The sequence below is a fragment of the Phocoena phocoena genome, chromosome 10 (genome assembly GCF_963924675.1).
Source record: "Phocoena phocoena chromosome 10, mPhoPho1.1, whole genome shotgun sequence".
In the NCBI taxonomy this organism is placed as follows: Eukaryota; Metazoa; Chordata; class Mammalia; order Artiodactyla; family Phocoenidae; genus Phocoena; species Phocoena phocoena.
The window spans coordinates 85625795-85644802 of record NC_089228.1 but is presented as its reverse complement, the minus strand read 5'-3'; the positions used below and the strand labels follow the sequence as shown (position 1 = coordinate 85644802).

Sequence of the window (19008 nt, the reverse complement as noted above, 5' to 3'; positions counted from 1 at the left end):
TATTTTTTAAATAGAGGAAATATTTGGACACTTGCAAAGCATATGTACAGATAGCAAATAAGTACGTGAAAAGATGGCAACACAGTCCTTAGGGAAGTGCAAATTAAACCTACAGTGAGATACTGTTATGTGCCCATCAGAATGGCTGAAGTTTGAAAAACAAAACTTGACCATACCAAGTGTTAAGGACATGAAGCAACTGGGCCTCTCCGGTAGTGCTGGTGGCAATGTTAAATGCCACAGATGCTATCGAACTGTTCGGTAATTTCTTAAAAGTTAAACATACACATTCTGTATGATCCGGCCGTTCTAGGTATTTACCTAAGAGAAATGAAAGCGTATGTCCACGTGAAGATTAGCAAATAAAGCCCTTGTGCTCAAATTCTTATCGTGGATATGCTTCTAAGAAAATCCAAATGTTGGAGAGAGATGAGCTTACGAGGGACAGCAAAGGACAATAGTAACCATTTGTTAAAATTTTGGAGAGCGATTTTAAAAACATAGCTTAGCATAAAAATGCCTCAAGGCCCAAATCTGAACCTCTGTTTCTCATCAGAGGCCTGGCAATATTTGACTCTTCAAACTACGTTCATGAATTACTCTGAGGAAAAATTCAAATTCAATTTAAAAAGCACTTGAAAAAAGGAATTTGTGGCCGTGACCCAGTTTCTAAAGGGGACTTATGATTTCCGACCCTTATTCTCCCACTATAAACTGAATTCTAGTTTCAGAAACTCTGCGTTAACACAATTCACAAAATCCACAAAGGATGAAAAGATAACAGTTGCTCAGTAGAACACAGCTCTTCCTGGTTTAAGTTTTGAGAAAGTTGCCCCCCAAGAGCCTCATGAATCCACGTGATGTGATTAACATCCCTAACAACATTCCTGTAATAGATACAAGCAAGGATCATGGACCTACACTACTTTTTTTTTTACAGGCCCCTCAGTGAAAGGTAGAAGCGTAACGCTAAAGTAAGCTTAGTCAAGGCAAATCTGTGAAATAGGAAAAGTACGCAGTTCAATCTATGATGGCTCTGACTTAAGCTAGAGGCAAATGTTAATGTAGTTAGAGACACAAACAGGTACACATCCTGTAAGCTCTTCTCCGTAAACATTTTTTGTAACAAAGCTTTTGATGAGGCTGGGCAGTACAAAAGTCAGGTGCAAGCTTTCTTTTACACATTCCCTTAACAGGCAAAATAGGGAGAGTAAAAATCCAAGAGCCTAGCTTTAGGCTGTCTTTAGGTGTCTGAACACATGGTACTCATCTCGATCCAGAGTTGTGCCAGTGGAGGTAAGCACTGCTCCTATTCAGTGTAAATTCCCCCAAACTGGTCAGCCTGAAGTGCAGAAAGATCATGGTCTGGTAGCCAGAACGCAACCTCAGCCAAAGATGTGGCAACCGGAAGGCCGTCACTGAAATAGGGCTGAAAGGATACATATGGGTGGGACGACAGTGTCCACTGTAGGGTGTGGCTGTGAGTTGGGTCTGGATTTGGCATTTCTGGGTGCCTTAGCTTAATGTCATCTAATAGCCCCCCAAACACACCATTGCTCCTAACAGTTATATAGGGAATGCGTCTTCCAGTGAATTCTCATTTTATGAACTTGATTTTTATGAGGTTATTTTAAACACTGGCGCTTTTCATAAGTTTGGTTATTGCAGTAACTATGAAAATGTATATAGAATTTTTCAACTATCTAAAAAAAAACGCTGAAGAATAATGTGATCGGATATTGTTATTTATTTCAGTTTTCCAGGGTGATACAATGGTGCAGACAGCTGCATCAGGTAACTGGATTTAGAGAAATTAATTCCTGTGAAAACCAATGAGGAAATACAGCTCCTCTGCAAAATTCTCGGGCCATCCAGACCAATTCTCACTGGCCAACATTTGCAAGTGATATTTTAGAGAACTGTAGTCTCTAAGCTCCTGCGTACAAGACAGGTTATTGCATGTCATGACAGAGAGAACATAGCAACTCCAAAACTTAAGCAGGAGGTTGCTGTTTATGTCACTTTTCGTGGTAGGCTCAAGTCTGTTATCAAAAAGATCAACGAGAATAGGAATAAACTGCAAATGTTTGGCTCTTCTCTGGTTGACAGGGTTTAAGTAACACCAAGATGCAACACTCTGGAGCAGCTGGATCTTTATTTTTGGTTCCATCTCGTAATTTTGCAACAAGTGAGCTACTTCTTTCATGTACTCGGCGGCAAAATTTCCAGCAGTTGGTCCTCCTGTAAAACAAGCATTTGCATTTCCAGAAGTATTTGGTGTGTCTAGTAGCTAGTGACATTTGAGTGCTCCTGTGTTCATAGTCTCGTCGCTATGGATGTGATACTTCGGATATTTTGAGTTCTCCTCTTTCTCCCCCACCCCGTGTGCTGCTGTGAACGTGAGAACGTGTGTGTTGATCAGCGTGGAGTTCTATGAAGAGCACTGCCTGCCCAAAGCTCCTCCCTGTTTCCTTCAATCAGGCGCCTATGAGTCAGTATTGCAAGATGAATAAAGCCTGGCTGTGTTCACCTAGCAAATCTCCCTCATGGTCTCATTCCCGAGTCTCTGTCTTCAGTACTTGAAAAAGTACCAGAGCATTAGAGCAAACAAAGGAAAAACCAAAAGGCCGAGCGGCAAAGCCAGGGTCTAAATGGTAAGAGAGAGGTTTTTCATGAGTTGTCCATCACTGTCCTGTTCTCCTTACACGTTTCTCAGCCCAAATCTTTTGCAGATCTGGGACCAACCTGGTGCTTGACTCTACTTCCATCATATACCTGAACCCCAGATCATCCTAGTTTAAATCTCAAACTCCAAGCAGGTCCTAGATAAGAAGGCACTGATGAAGACGAGTTGGATGGTGAGGAGAAGCTGGCACAGTTGGCTGGATTCTAGCCACTGGAATTTTGACCTGGTTTGGACTCCTCTTATCTGCACTACCACAGTCCCATGGTCCCAAGGATATTCTGTGTAGTGTAAAGCTTTAGCCAAAGCCTGGGCATAAGCCCTTTCCATTGTTTCCCACCAGTACAACCAAGGCTAAGTAACATCAAGTTAAAGGATTCTGATCCCTTTATAATTAGCTAACTCTTACCCCAAATGGTGGCCACAGCTCTACAGGGAACTGAGCATGCCTCAAGTGGAGGGTGCCACTTACACCGCCCTCACCTGGGTGTTCGCCTGAGTTTCTGTCTTCTCTGTGGTCCTGTGCTAGTGGCTGTCAATCATTCTGGTACCTAGGACCCCTTGGTCCTTGAAAACAGTAAATGTTTTCTCTCATGGACACCATTCTGTGAAAGTAGTCTATTAAACTACATTGAAGTAATTCATTTTCCCATTTAAAAAATAATCGATCTACCAAGGACACTAACAGCTACCAACAAGAGCTTCTAATAAGGCGATGTGTTGTTGAGGATTGTCTATAAAATTTTTTTACATGAAATTTGTTAGAAAAAAAAGTGAAGCAAGTTTGGACTTGACAATCAGAGCAGTATGTCTTTAAATGGTTTACCACTTAATTCTCTAGCCAAGTATACATTAATAGTTGCTTTTCACTAATGCACCTATTGGCTTTCCTAGTAGGTATTTTAAAAGCCTTAAGTTCTTCATGATTTTTCTGAACTACTGTCTGTGTAATGCATTTTTGCAGGATAAAAAATAAAATACCGAGTCGTTTTATCCTGTAAAAGGGTTGAAATTATATCAATTCAGTATAGATTCAATTTTTTCATGATGCTGAAAAGTTTGATAGGCAATTTCAGTGTGTGTGTGTATATATATATATATATATATATATACTTTTAAAATTAAAAACAGGAAAGTACCTTATTAGTAATTTATTTGATGGACACATTCTTTCGAAAACATGAGATCCTTGAGGAGAAAGTAATTAGTAATATCTTTGGCGGTGCAAAGACAAAAAACTAATAATTTAGGCAAAGGAAACGTTATTGGAATGTTAAGACGAGTGCTGTGAGAATCACTCACTGACAGTGTTAGAACAGGCAAAAAGACTGTGGAACACCTCTGTCAGCACAGCTGGTTAAATCAGTACCTGTAAAGGCCAACAGTCCAATTCTGTAGGCAGCCTGAGCTCTCTGTTCAAGGGCTAGAGATTTATCCTTCACCGTACGGCCAAGCACCGCAATCTTTTCTTTGTGAAAAATACTCTCAGCTGGAGGGATGTGTTCTTCCTCCTTTTTAGTGAAAAAGCCCTTAACGACACTCCAGCATTTCCTGAGGCGGCGATACAGCCCCACAAAATATCGATAAACCTGAATCCAAAGTTGTGCATAGTAAGCCCGGCTCTTTGCCATTGTGTAAAAAGGCCAAGGGTGCTTACGTCACACCACTGGCAGTAACAGAAGTGAACAGTCAAGGACTCTGGAATGCACTGCTTAGCAACACCATAGAATGGAATACACAAATCCGGGCGAAGCCACGTATGCCTGGATTCTTCAGCCTAGCATTGAAGGCCGTCTACAGTTTGAACTAAACCAAGCTTACTTTCACTTCTCTGGTGCACAGAATCTCAGCTTCAACTAAACTGGCTTCCCCTAACACACACTCAGCTCGTTCCTGTCTTTGCGCCTTTGCTTAGGTGATGCCTACCCATTGATCTTTCGTAGTATTATGCCTATTTTGCTTATTTGTTACATAGAGTTTTTCTCTACATCATAGATTTCCTAGATTGATCTATTGTGCTGAGAAAATAGAAGCAATCGAAAAAGAACTTCCATAGCTCTCCCCATCACATCTACCCACCGATCTGCGTCTGTGCCCATATCCTCTGGCTTTCCTCCTGTTATACCGATGCCCCCTCCATTTATGCAGATTTCAGCCAATCCTTCTCGCTCCATTCAGGGAGACTGCTCACTATTCTTCTCTTGCCTTATTAATTTTTCAATCTCAACTGGGTTCTTTGCATCAACAAACATGCTGTACTTTTTCTCATTAAAAAAACAAAACAACTCTCTTGACTTCATACGGCCCCTCCTCCTGGTTATTGTACAGTCACACAACGTGCAATATTCTGCTCCCCTTTATACAAAAACTCTTCAAAGAGTTGCCGTACTTGCCATTTGAAACATTCTTTTTTTTTTAATATTTATTTATTTTTGGCTGGATCGGGTCTTAGGTGTGGCATGCAGGATCTTTCAGTGCTAGTGTGGGCTCTTCGTTGCGACACGTGGGCTCCTCTCTAGTTGCGGCGTGAGGGCTCTCTAATTGTGGCGTGCGGGCTCCGGAGAGTGCAGGCTTAGTAGGTGCAGCGCATGGGCTTAGTAGCCCCATGGCATGTGGGATCCTAGTTCCCCGACCAGGGATCGAACCCGCATCCCCTGCATTGGAAGGTGCAACCACTGGGCCACCAGGGAAGTCCCTGAAATATTCTTTTATCCTCTCTTGGATGTACTCCAAGTTGGATTTTAACCCCACCATGACGCTACTGAAATTGCTCGTCAGGGTCACTGATGACCTTCATTCTGCTGAATCCAATTCTCAGTCCTCAGCATTTGTCACTCGTTTCTCCTTGAAACACTTTTTTCACTTGGCTTCTAAGATGTCATAGTCTTTTAATTCCCTACTGGTCACTCTTCTTTTCCTTTGCTGCTTCCCCCTCTTCTTTATGTCCTCTAAATATTGGAGTGCCCCAAGGCTCAGTTCCTGTATCTCTTGTTTTCTATCTATACTTCCTGGAGGAAACAAACCAGTCTCATGGCTTTAAATACCATTCACATGCTGAAGACTCCCAATTTTATATTTTTAACTGGATTTCTCACCTGAACTCCAAACACAATTACCTTCAGTCACCAACTTGGTATCTCCATTTGGATGTCTAAGAGGCTTCCCCAACTTAACATGCCTGAAGCAAAATTCCTGGTCTTCTTTATTATTTTATAGTTTAATTTAAAATTTTAATTTATTTAATTAGTTCATTTATTTTTGGCTGCGTTGGGTCTTCATTGCTGTGCGCGGGCTTTCCCTAGTTGAGGTGAGCGGGGGCTACTCTTCATTGCGGCGCACGGGTTTCTCACTGCAGTGTCTTTGTTGTGGAGCACAGGCTAGAGCATACGGGCCTCAGCAGCTATGGCATGTAGGCTCAGCAGTTGTGGCCTGCGGGCTCTACAGTGCAGGTTCAGCAGCTGTGGCATACAGACCCAGCTGCTCCGTGGCATGCAGGATCCTCCTGGACCAGGCCTGAACCCACGTCCCCTGCACTGGCAGGCGGATTCCCAACCACTGCACCACCAGGGAAGCCCCCTGGTCTTCTTTAAATCTCCTGCTTCTCAGTTTCCCTACCTTGGAAGATGGCATTCCTTCCTTCCAGTTGTTCAGATTGAAATTTTTGGATTCATCGTTGGCTTTTGTCTGTTTCACATCTCATTTCCAATTTATCAACAAATCCTTTTGGCTCTACTTTCAAAGTAGGTATTTGGACACCCTGTCCAAATTTGGGACATTCTACAAAATGTACTTGCTTGTACACTTCAAATATAGTAAGGTGTGGAAGTTTAAAACAAACAGGGGCCCATTACTGTTCTAGAGTAAAAGAACCTGAAGAGGAGAGTTACCATATGACCCAGCAACCCCAATCCTGGGCATATATCTGGAGAAAACTCTAATTTGAAAATATACATGCACCCCAATATTTATAGCAGCACTATTTATAATAGCCAAGACATGAAGGCAACCTAAATGTCCATCTACAGATGAATGGATAAAGAAGATGTGGTGCATATATACAATGGAATATTACTCAGACATAAAAAAGAATGAAATAATGCTATTTGCAGCAACATGGATGGACAAAGAGATTATCATACTAAGTAAAGTAAGCCAGACAGAGGAAGAAAAATATCATATGATAGCACTTATATGTGGAATCTATTTTTTTTACATCTTTATTGGAGTATAATTGCTTTACAATGGTGTGTTAGTTTCTGCTTTATAACAAAGTGAATCAGTTATACATATACATATGTCCCTATATCTCTTCCCTCTTGGGTCTCCCTTCCTCCCGCCCTCCCTATCCCACCCCTCTAGGTGGTCACAAAGCACCGAGTTTATCTCCCTTTGCTATGCGGCTGCTTCCCACTAGCTATCTATTTTACGTTTGGTAGTGTACATATGTCCATGCCACTCTCTCGCTTTGTCACAGCTTACCCTTCCTTAAAATATGATACAAATGAACTTATTTACAAAACAGAAGCAGGCTCACAGACATGGAAAACAAACTTATGGTTATCAAAAGGGAAAGTGGGGCGAGGGATAAATTAGGAGTTTGGGATTAGCAAATAAAAACTATTATAAATCAGATAGATAAACAACACGGTTCTACTATATAGCACAGGGAACTATACTCAATATCTTGTAATAAACCATAATGGAAAGGAATTTTTAAAAGAATATATATATATGAATCACTTTGCTGCGATTCAGAAACTAACACATTGTAAATCAATAAAAAAATTTAATAAAGAAAAGAACCTGAAGAGGCATGACAACTAAATTAAACGTGTAACGCATGGCTGGATCCTGGATCTATGTGTGTGCATGCATGTGTGTGAGCATGTGTATGTGTGTGTATGCTATAAAGGATATTACTGGGACAACTGGGGAAACATAGACCTGCATTATCCAATGTGGTACCCACTAGCTACATGTAGCTATGGAGCACCTGAAATGTGACTAGTCTGAGTTGAGATGTGCCGTAAGTGTAAAATATATACTGTATTTTACAGACTTCGTATGAGAAGAAGAATGTAAAATATCTTATTAATAATTTTTATATTGATTACAAGTTGAAAGATTTTGGATATATTAGGTTAAATAGAACATATTATTAGAATTAGCTTTCCCTGTTCTTGTTACTTCTTTTCTAGTGGCTACTAGAAAATCTAAAACATCAAGCATGGTCCCTTTCTAAGGTCTTTGTGGTTATTGTTGCTTCTGCCTGGAATGTTCTTCCCAGGGATAGCCACATATCCACATGACTGACTCATCCCATCAGTTCCTCAGGCCATCCTCAAACGTAGTTTTCTTTTTCTTTTTTTTTTCGGTACACGGGCCTCTCACTGTTGTGACCTCTCCCGTTGCGGAGCACAGGCTCCAGACACGCAGGCTCAGCGGCCACGGCTCACGGGCCCAGCCACACCGCGGCATGTGGGATCTTCCCGGACCGGGACACGAACCCGTGTCCCCTGCCTCGGCAGGCGGACTCTCAACCACTGCGCCACCAGGGGAGCCCTCAAATGTAGTTTTCTATTCGGCCTTCCCTGAACACTCTCTTTGAAACTTGTGATCTTTGCCCTATCACATCTCCTACGCCAACACTGGGCAATTACATTACTTTTCTCTTTTTTTTTGGCCATGCTGCACAGCTTGTGGGATCTTAGTTCCTAGGCCCCCGGCAGTTGAAGTGCGGAGTCCTAACCACTGGACCACCAGGGAATTCCTTCCTTTTCTCTGTCTTATTGTCTCCTCTTTCCAGGATAGGAGCCCCGCAAAGGTAGGGATTTTTATGTCCTCTCATTTTTTTTTTTGTTTCTTCATCGCTATAGCTCCATTGCCAAGAACAGTCCCTGGCATATGCATACCTCATTTATAGTTAAGTATGCAACAAATACTTGTTGAATAAATGAGAAGTTAGAGAACTAGTTTTTAGCAAACAACTGTTGTTCCCTGCAAAAAGTGTACTTAGAACTTTCTCAAAATCCATCATATTTGTCTTATAAGAGATAATGTCCCCAGAAAAATTTCAGGGATAAAAATATTTATTTTTCTATTTGACTAATTTGTTTTCCTGATATAGTGAGAAGTGCTGGTGTTTTCTGCTGACCTTGGTTTACAATTTTACTTTACAGTTTTATAAAGTAAGTAAGGTAATTCAGTTAAGCAGTACTGCAACAAACCATATAGGGGAAATTGTTTTTACTGCTGACTCAGTAACTAAGCAATCACTGGTATTTAATGAATCACTTGGTAAATACTCTCAGAGCTGAATGTCAGGGGCTTCTCTGTGATGATGCTGGTGGGGGTTTGGGTTGGGAACATATACAAATAAAGACTCATTTAGCCTCAGGGGGCTTACAGTCTCTGCTCATATATACCACAACTCTGAAACGCAGCTCTGGGACATGGGGGGGGGTTGCAGAGCTGCAGTCACGGTGGCATTGCAAGGCATCATCACAAAGTAGAACAGGAAAGCTTAGCTTGGAAACGGCTCAGGCTCTATGTATGGCCACCTGCAGTAACTACTGCAAGGAAAGCCACCCGTGATGGAAGCAGTACCTTGGCATTAGCAAGGCATGCACAGGTCTATCGAGATTTCTACAACAAGGTACCTCTCCTAAAGAAACTGTTTATGCAGGCTGGCGTTGGGAAGACAAAGTTAAGACCTTTGGGTGATAAAACACATGCACTGAGGCCAAAACGTGGGAGCAGAAAGACCCTGAGCTCACCTCCTCTCACAACCACACCAAAATCACAACTGTCTGCAGAACAACCATCAATGCAAAAGACTGGAACCTACCAGAAAAGATCTGCAACTAGAGACCTAAAGAAGGAACCACAACTAAATGGGTAGGAGGGGAGGGCTGTGATATAATCAAATTCCATACCCCCTCCCCCTACAGACGGCTGACCCACAAGCTGGAGAATAAATACATTGTAGACGTTCTCCCACAGGGGTGCGAGCTTTGAGCCTCATGTCAGGCTCCCCAGCCCGGGGTTCCAGCACTGGGAAGACGAGGCCCCAGAGCCATTGGGACTTTATTGCAGGAGCCCCACAGGACAGGGGAAATAGAGGCTTCACTCTTAAAGGGCGCCCACAAAATCTCACACGCACTGGGACCAGGGCAAAAGCAGTTAATTGGTAGGAGCCTGGGCCACACCTACCTGCTGGTCTTGGAGAGTCTCCTGGAGAGGCGGGGTGGGGCAGCTGCAGCTCACCCTGGGGACACAGACGCAGACGGCAGAAAACAGTCAGCGGCACGAACACTCCCGCCGGCCGACATCTTGGCTCATTAAGACCTGGCGGAGGGGGTGGGGGAGGCGGGGATACAGCCCCGCCCATCAGCAGACAGGCTGCCTGAAGACTAGAGCCCACAGCTGCCTCTGGACACACCTCTAGACACGGCCCTGCCCACCTGAGGGCCAAGACCCAGCTCCACCCACCAGTGGCCGGCCACTGGCCCCTCCCTCCAGGAAGCCGGCCTTACGCCTCCAGAGCAGCTTCACCCACCAGGGGGCAGACACCAGAAGCGAGGAAACCACCATCCCACAGGCCAGACCCTACCCTGGGACCAGCTGGGCCCTGATCCTGCCCACTAGCAGGCCAACGCAGCCTCCTGGACACCCTGGACCCCACACCCAACTGTGTCAGGAACCGCCATCCCCAGCTCCCCAACGATCTGAAAGCAGCTCTGGGATCCCTGGGCCCTGCAGCCGGACTCCAGGACCTGGCTCTGCCTGCCAGCAGTCCATCACTAACACTAGCACCTGGCTTCACCTGCCCGTGGGTGGGCAACAGCCCCAGACTCTTCGGGACCCTGACTCCACCCACCAGTGAGCCCGCACTGGCCTCAGGGCCCCCAAGGATTCCACCACCAGCTACCTCGTGACCAGGCCCCACTAAACAGCAGCCAGCAGCATCTGTACAAGGCAGGGCCTGGCAACCCACCAGACTAGGGGCCAACCAAGCCTACCAGACGGCCCACATAGTCAGCCTGCCACAAAAGAAGGACCCACGCAGCCCTCTTAGGGGGAAGCCCCAGAGCATACAGCTTGGGTGACAAGAGAGGAGGGCACTGCTGGGACGCATAGGAGCCTCCTACAGAAGGCCACTTCTCTAAGGCCGAGAAACGTAACTAACCTACCACAGACATAAAAATACCAATAGCAACTTAGACAAAATGAGGTGGCACAGGAATACGTTCCAGACGAAGGGATGTGATGAAATGCAGCTCTCTTTTCTCCAGTTAGCATTACAACAAATCTGAGAAGGAAATATCATCCTCATGTATGGATAAAGGAATTTCAAGAATAAACTCAAGTTGAGAATGAGGTGTAGTGTGTTGTGTAAATACCAACTCAAGAGGGGCATGTGAAAAAAATACACCAGACTCTGAACATGAGACTAGTAATTCAAAAATAATTTTTATTTTAACTTACATGATTGAAAGAGTGACGAATACAAATGCCACAAAACTAAAAGCACCCCCTTCAACCAAAAATAAAATGCAGAAGTGCATACAAAAGATATGGAAGTACTCATGCAATATTCAAAAAATAAAAAAAAAACCCCAAACAACAAAGCAAACAACTCTGTAACATTTGTGATTTGACTTTCTATAAAAATCATTTCAACCATTTAACAGAGACTGTAGACTATACATACTAACTATAGACTGTACAATGTACCTTTAAAATGAAAGATATATGCATATATATAATATTTATAAATTTACAAATATATATATACATTATAACTTCACAGTTGAAAGAACTTATTTGCCAGGAAGCCTGACAAACAATTTTCACTTTAAAATGAAATAAGAGTTGTTTTTAAAGGTCTTGCTAAAATGTAAATATTTAAAATGACATCTAAATGATATTTTATATAAGCACATTCAGAGAACAGTTGATATTCCACAGTTCAAATTACACTCACACATATTATTTAGATATCTTGGCATATCCCACCTTGTATACTCTTAAGAGGAAGAAAAGTTATTTAATAAGAGCTACCGAATGGACTTGTACTTTATTTAAAGGACTTGCTATCCTGATGTGGAAGCAATATGGGAACTGTTGGTTTAACTATTTGGCCAAAGGATCCTATCCAGTGATGAATGATTTCTCTGGGGGCAGTAACCATCATTCAGGGCATTCTTCTTCCTAACCTTATGGTAATTTGTATAGAAGAAAAGACCACTCTTAATGACCCTCTGCTTCCACCCCATTCGGATTCCTCCAACTTCTATGCTCTTCTACTTCAAGGAGCATCATAACTTTCTGAATTAATCGCAGCTGTCTGAAAACTTCTGGGTTTGACTTGTCTTAGCAGCAAAATACCTCTATTGTAAAAGTATTATTATAAAATGGCTCCTGTTTAAAAAAAAAAAGCTTAAGTTTTGAGTATCTTCTTTAAAATGAGTATGGGTATAATCTTAATAAGGTAGTTTTTAGTGATCTACCCATCTTTTTTACCATAATGGAAACATGCCTTTGGAATTTTCACGATAGATGAAAGAAACAAGAGAAATAGTGGAGGCTTGAAAAAATGAAATTAAAAAGAAATAAACTCTTACAATATGATCTTTTAGCAGGTTCTGCAGGCAAACTTTTACTTGAAGAAACCTTTTTTTTTTTTGCTTTGCACTTAAGGTAAAGTTAGGTAACTAAGGGGGCCACTCAACCCTGAGAACAGAACAGAGGAAAAACTGCAAGGTATATGATATTTATCAAAGTATCATGTGACTATTTCAAGCTTATAGAAGTACTTCCAAAAACGTATAAAGACGGCTGTTTTAAAATCCCATACGTACTAGATAAGACAGACTCTTTTACTAAGTATTGTCAGATGCAATCAACCATGTAATCTACTGAAAGATACATAGCCATTCCGTTGGCTGAAGGAAAAGCAGGTAAGTACTGTGAAAGAGGACTTTGAATTCCCCCCATAACATGTTAAATTTCCAGACAACCTCAACAACTTCGAGCTAAGTCACAGCACCACCTTGATTAACAGGGCCATTTATTAAGACAGCTGTTAGGCAGAGTTAACTTGTAATTAAAAGGCCGTGGCAACTTCACTTGCATGACGACCTCCAACTTTAACACAGTCTCGAGGAAATTTGTCCAACTGTTCATATGCCAGCCGCCCATCTTCTCCTGCATATAGAGCATCAAAAATGAATACCAGTTTGAACTTAACTTTTTTATTCATCACTCAGAATAATAATACCAGTTGTTTAGGTAGGGGTTGCTATATTTTGCTAGGTTGACTTTAGGTAAGGAAAAGCCATCTTTGGCTATTCTTAATTATGTTGTTTTCTAGGTAATGTTTAGAACAACCAAGAACTTTTGAGCTAATGCCAGAGACTAAAAGAATGTGAAACACAGTAGACGTCCTATGGGCATTTGATGTCAATAACTTCACATAATAGATTTATTCCTGAGAAATTATATGGATTATATTTTAAGTGCATTAGTGATTTCAGTATGGCTAGTCCTTGATTTCAGTGCATTGAACTTTTACATAACTTTCACTTTTATACATTAGATATTGGTACATCCAAATGATCTGTCATAAAATCAAGTTTAGGCTTTCAAACTTCTGCTAAAAAATTATTCTTTGCCCTGTACACAGGTAGTGATGCTGTCTACCAGCCAACAACTAGGCCGGTTCTATCAGTAGTACCATCTTGAACAGCCAACATGTATTTGCAAATTATTTGAATATTTTACTCCATTTTTCCTGTTTAAGAAAAAAATGATTAGAAAATGGGAAAATGAAGTACAGATAACTAGTGATAAGAAACAAACAGGCTTTCACACATTTAATACAAATGAGACAAAGATGCAAATAATTAATTGTGCTCAATCCGAAGTTCACTGTGAAGAAAAACAGAAGAAAAGATTCCTTGAAATGCTGGAAATATATTGATATTAGTGGGTTTTAGAAAAGGAGTGTAATCATGGATTTTATAATGTATTGCCTCTATATTTGTATAATTTATTGGATATAAAGGCCTTTCAATAAACCAAAAGTCTGTTTTTGGTTGTTTTCTTTTTCAGTACATTTAACTTTTTCAGTAATACATTAGATACAAAAGTAGAGATTTGCGTGTGTTTAAAAGAACTTTGTAGTGAACTCGTCTATAAGCAAAAGCCATCAATTTTTAGATTCTTTTGTTGATTGTTTCTGCATGCCTCGACTTTTCTGAGGCAAACGTTATTTTTTCCCTGATTCAATGGTTTCCAACTTTTTCTTACTTTGGAGTAGAACCCTTTATTTGAAACAAAATATTTATGCAAAACCCTGAATATAAAACATGAACAGCAATGCCTTTCCGGCTGATGGTAGTGGGAGGAGAGACAGAGGGCCCTTAAATTAAGCACATTTATACCATACTCCCTGCCCGCTCACACACACCCCTGTGGATGCCTAGGCTAATGAATGCTACTTAAAAACCCAATAATACCAGGCTAGTTCCTAGTTTGCTCACAGGGAGATTCCAATTTAGAGGTCTTCCGTTCTTCCTCCAGTAACCTACAGCATCCAGGTGCCCTAGAGGGTCAGGGTTCCATTGCAGTGCTTGACCGGGCCTGGGTGTCGTGGGTGAGTTATGCAACCCTAGCATGCCTCACTGTGCCCCTCTGTAAATTGGGATTAACTGTCCCTCATAGAGTCTCAGGAGGATTAAATGAGCTAATCCATGTAGATCCCTCAAAACAGTGCCTGGCACGTGTTACCCAATATTCTTTACAGTGACACAACCCGGGCCGGGGTTTCAGGGCATCTCGCTGTTACTAAGATTCAGTTTTCAGGGGCTTGGATCTGTGTTGGCTCCTCTGCTAGTCCGTTTAACAGCCCTGTAAAGTAGGCAGGGTGTTGGAGGAGAAAGAGCTCGAGCTTTGGGGTGTCAGGTAGTGTGGTTCCAAACAAGACTGAGGTCCAGCCGGGACGCACTGGAACGGCCAGAGGCGCGGTGAAAACTGCTCTGTCCAATAGAGAGGCCACCAGCCTCAGGTGGCTGCTTACATTTAAATGGTAACTACTCAAAATTAAACTAATTCCTCAGTCATAACAGCCATGTTGAACTGCTCAGCTGCCACATGTGAATACTTCCTGCCGTCTGGGACAGTGCATATAGAGCGGCCCCGTCATCACGGAGGGATCTACTGGACAGCTCTGGGTTCAAATACTGAAATAATTCCATACTGGTTGGTAAACAGTGGCTGCTCGGAGCCCCTCGAATGCCCTGTGACAACCCTCAGGCCTAGAGTATCTTTTACCAATTCCCATCAAACATACTATTTTCACTACATTAATTCAGTCGTCTGTGTGAGATAAAAATACACCAGTATTTGTGTCTTAGGGTCAAAGGAAATTCATAACATTGAGTTCAGAGGTTCTCAACCTGGGAGGCTTTTAATAATCCCAGGGCTAAGGCCCAGCTCAGACCGACAAGAGCAGAGTCCTCAGAAGTGGAGCCCAGGTACGGGGGTATTTTAAAGGTTCCCTGGTGATTCCAGTGGGCATCTAGTGTTGAGAATCACGAACCGGTGGTGTGGTGGGCTGTGGGGGCTTTGGGGAGCACATCTGTAACGAGTTAAGGTGAAGCAGGTGTGATGACCAACCCTGGAGATACGGCTGTCCGTGCAGCTGAAGTGGATCGGGATCATCTACAGGGACGAGCCTCCTCAGGTTACAGTGGGAAGAGCAGCGTTGCTGGCTACTCCTTCATTGTTATTTCAGAACACTAAAGGATAAAAGAAGTTCAAACTAATAATACCCTGGGCACGCTTTTAGGGAATTAAATCATTTCTATGCCTAAAGCAAGCCGTGAGGAATAACTGTTTTATCCTTTAAACACACATATATTGGCTAAGATTTCTATGCATTGCATGATATATCAGTAGCAGAATGAAGCCTTATTAAACCCTAAGAAAGAGCACCAGACAATGAGTGTGATCGCCACGGTGACTATAAGTGCCACGAGAGTCTTCCTTACATCCTTAAGCTGCTACTAGAGTCACACTAGGGCAGCGGCTTTTTCCCTACTAGTATTACTGAGCGGATTATATTCGAGGACTTTGAGGGGTATAGTATTTATACTTTGAGTGAAGTGAAGGAGAAGGGTTATTTGGATATTCCAGAAAAAAATAAATACTTCATCTCTTCTCTTTGGTGTCGGGGCTCAGGGGCAATAGGCCCGCAGGGCAATCAGAGGTTAACCTGAGAGTCTGGGGGAGGCTGTGGCACGTGGGGGGTTATGGCATCCTGGGGAACACATCACTGTCCTCCAGGTAGTGCCAACCCCAACCTGGCAATCCAACCTGGCTTCCTGACTCTGACCTCTGCTTGATAGTTTGATTTCTATGTTCTTGATTCCAAATAGTGCCCAGACTATGAAACCAGCTAGAAAGGCTCCAGAGAGCAACCTTCTCCCTCAACATCCAGGTAGTTAGAACGAGGAACTGGGGTGAGATGGAAATTGATCAGTCATACTGTGTGTGTGTGTGTAAGTGTGAGCCGATAGCCTATAGGGGAAAAATCGCTAAAACAAGGTACATGAAACTTTTCCTTACCATTCCCTTTGAGGGTGTCAGAAATAAACAATCATGTAAAAAAAAAAACAACAAAAAAAACCCAACTCACCAAGAGATAAGAGAGTTTCTGAGGCCACATTTCTGATTTCTTCAGTATCAGACTGACACAATGTCACCAGCATTTTAATGCTTTCAGTAGCCTACAAGGAGAAAGTAGTTAAAATAGTGTTCTGACATGTATGTGTGGGATTACATGAGACTTAGCATTTCGTAGCTGGTAGCTGACTTTAAAAACCCAGGGCTTCCCAAACCTAGTTGAGTATCAAGATGACTTAGGGCGCTCTTGTAAAAGTACAGATTCCTGGGTGCCACTCCAGACACACTGTATTAGAACTTTCTGGGTCGGAGCCCAGGATTTGTACTTGTGGGAGCTCTGATGATCAGCTAAGTTCCTATTTCACAGGGGACTCCAGACCTAGAGAAGTGAAGTGACCAGCCTGCTTTTCCAAAATAGAATCCAATTCTCTTAGTTCTTTCTACTGTATCTCATTCCCTCCAAAACAGCTCTAATGTAAGAATTCCTAATTTTAGTCTATATACTAAAATAGAGGAGGGGAATAAAGATCAAGGATGGGAATTCTTCTATTTGTTTATTCCACAAACACTTACTGAGCACTCTGTGAACCAGGCAGTTCACAGGGTCTGGGAGACTCAAGCCAGGAACATGACATGGTCCTGGCCCTCAGGACTTTACAGTCTGGTGGAAAGACAGACCGTGAAACAAGTAAACTAATTATTATGATGAATGATAGGCTGAGTCAGGGTGGTAGGGCAGAACACGACTGGGAAATGCAGCCTGGTCTGATCAGGGAAGTCTTCCTGGAGGAAGTGATATCTTAGAGGAGTTAGTCAAGTTTGGGCACATGGTAGGGGTGTGTGTGTGTGTGTGTGTGTGTGTGTGTGTGTGTGTGTATGTGTGTGTGTGTGTATGTGTAGTGTTTGGGGGTGTGGAGAAGGAAATACATTCTAGGTAAGGGGAATAGCTTGTTACAGGGTCCAAATCGATGGGAGGCTTATAAGCCACATTAAAGATTTTGGACATCATTCTAAGATCATGGAAAGCCATGTAAGAGTTTTAAGAAGGAGTTGTCTTTTATTCTGAGCTTTCTAAGTGCAGTGGAGAGGATGGACTGCAGGGAGGCAGAGACGAGTGGGAAGGTAGCTCGAATCCAGGTGAATAGAGTGAGGATAAAGAGTGGGGGGAAGGGCAGGGTCACTGATGGCTCCTAGGTTTCTGGCCTGAGCTACTGAGAGACGGTTGTACAATCCACTAAGACACCAGAGACTAGAGGTGGGGGTGAGATGGGTGGAGTTTGAGGTGACTTCCTAGGGGAGATACCTAAGAGCAAGCTGATCAGAGATGGGAAGGGAAGACCTGGACTGGAAATATGAGGAATTATTAGCATAGAGATGATGATGGAAAACGTAGGAGTTGATGTTTCCCCAGGGACGACTCATAAAGGGAGAAGAGGGCCCAGCAGGTGTCTCTACACAAACACCAGTATTGAAGGCAGGTAGCCGAAAGAGAGCCTGCTATGAAATAAAATGCTCTTCCTGTCATTTTGAGGAGTCGATATTGGGTAACAAATTACAGTTTTCTTTTCTGGAAGAAAGGTAGGCTTATGAAATGGTAGCTGCATGGGTAGACTATGGGTTATTTTAGCCCAGTAAGACAGATGGGGAACCTAAAATTGGAGGGCCACTGGATTTGAGGACCTTGACCTCTCAAGCTTGTTTTCATTTTGATAATAGGAAAGAAAAATGTCAGCTGTTTGCCATCATTAATTAAAACAAATTTTTTTCCCTGACAAGTTAACAAGAGTTGATTGGTTGAGTCTGCACTGTTTTTCACATCATACTGTTTGGAGCCCCTTTCAGGAGCTGCGGGGCTGCAGATGGTTTAGAAAGAGGTCTTTTAGTCAGCACAAAGGATCCTATCCTCTAGGAGAAAAAGGTAAAGGAGAGGAATTGGTGCTCCCAGACTCTGGATAAGCTAGACTTTAAAACTGTAGCTTTTAAAAATTATTTATTTATTTATGGCTGCGTTGGGTCTTTGTTCCTATGCACGGGCTTTCTCTGGTTGTGGTGAGTGGGGGCTGCTCTTCGTTGAGGTGCGTGGGCTTCTCATTGTGGTGGTTTCTCTTGTTGAGGTGCATGGGCTCTAAGTGCGTGGGCTCAGTAGTTGTGGCACGTGGGCTCAGTAGTTGTGGCGCACAGGCTTAGTTGCTCTGCGGCATGTGGGATCCTCCCGGACCAGGGCTCGAACCCGTGTCCCCTGGATTGGCAGGCTGATTCTTAACCACTGGGCCACCAGGGAAGTCCTAAAACTGTAGCTTTTATGGTAAGCTTCACAGCATGTAAATCCACAAAAACTGGTGCAGATCACTTATCCTCATGTCTTAATTTATGTTAACTCTATATCAGAGCTATCATCACCGACCTGCCACTGTGTATCAGGAGAGCACCCAAATACACAGCAACCACTGTGTGCTTTGTTTGGCCACCTCAAGGTAATTTTTTGACCAAGTAACAAGGAAGGCAAATTTTCCCAGAGCTGTTTTTCTTCACAGGTCATTAACTTTTTCTTTTGAGGTGTTAATCCCTTCCTTCATGTTCCATCAGGCCTGCAGGTCCTTGCACCAACCCAAGAGTTCAGCAAATTTTAAGGTGTG

The 19008-nt window shown here is 42.8% G+C and overlaps 2 protein-coding genes across 4 annotated transcripts in view; both read right to left on the bottom strand.

The window, feature by feature from the left end:
- Positions 1-1813: 1813 nt before the first annotated feature.
- On the bottom strand, positions 1814-4314 carry ARMH2 (armadillo like helical domain containing 2). Its single transcript, XM_065886433.1, has 2 exons — positions 4053-4314; positions 1814-2241 (listed from the first exon to the last, which is right to left on the bottom strand). Exons 1-2 carry the CDS (start codon positions 4312-4314, stop codon positions 1814-1816), a joined length of 690 nt encoding a protein of 229 aa, XP_065742505.1.
- A 7802-nt stretch (positions 4315-12116) lies between these two features.
- The window catches only part of RIPOR2 (RHO family interacting cell polarization regulator 2), a 208684-nt gene continuing 201792 nt past the window's right edge, over positions 12117-19008 (bottom strand). For all 3 annotated transcript variants that reach the window (XM_065886506.1, XM_065886507.1, XM_065886505.1), the window contains exons 21-22: positions 16386-16476; positions 12117-12892 (exon numbers count right to left, since the gene is read on the bottom strand). In XM_065886506.1, coding sequence (XP_065742578.1) covers positions 12792-12892; positions 16386-16476 — 192 coding nt within the window. In that variant the 3' untranslated portion in view covers positions 12117-12791. The remainder of the gene's footprint in view (positions 12893-16385; positions 16477-19008) is intronic.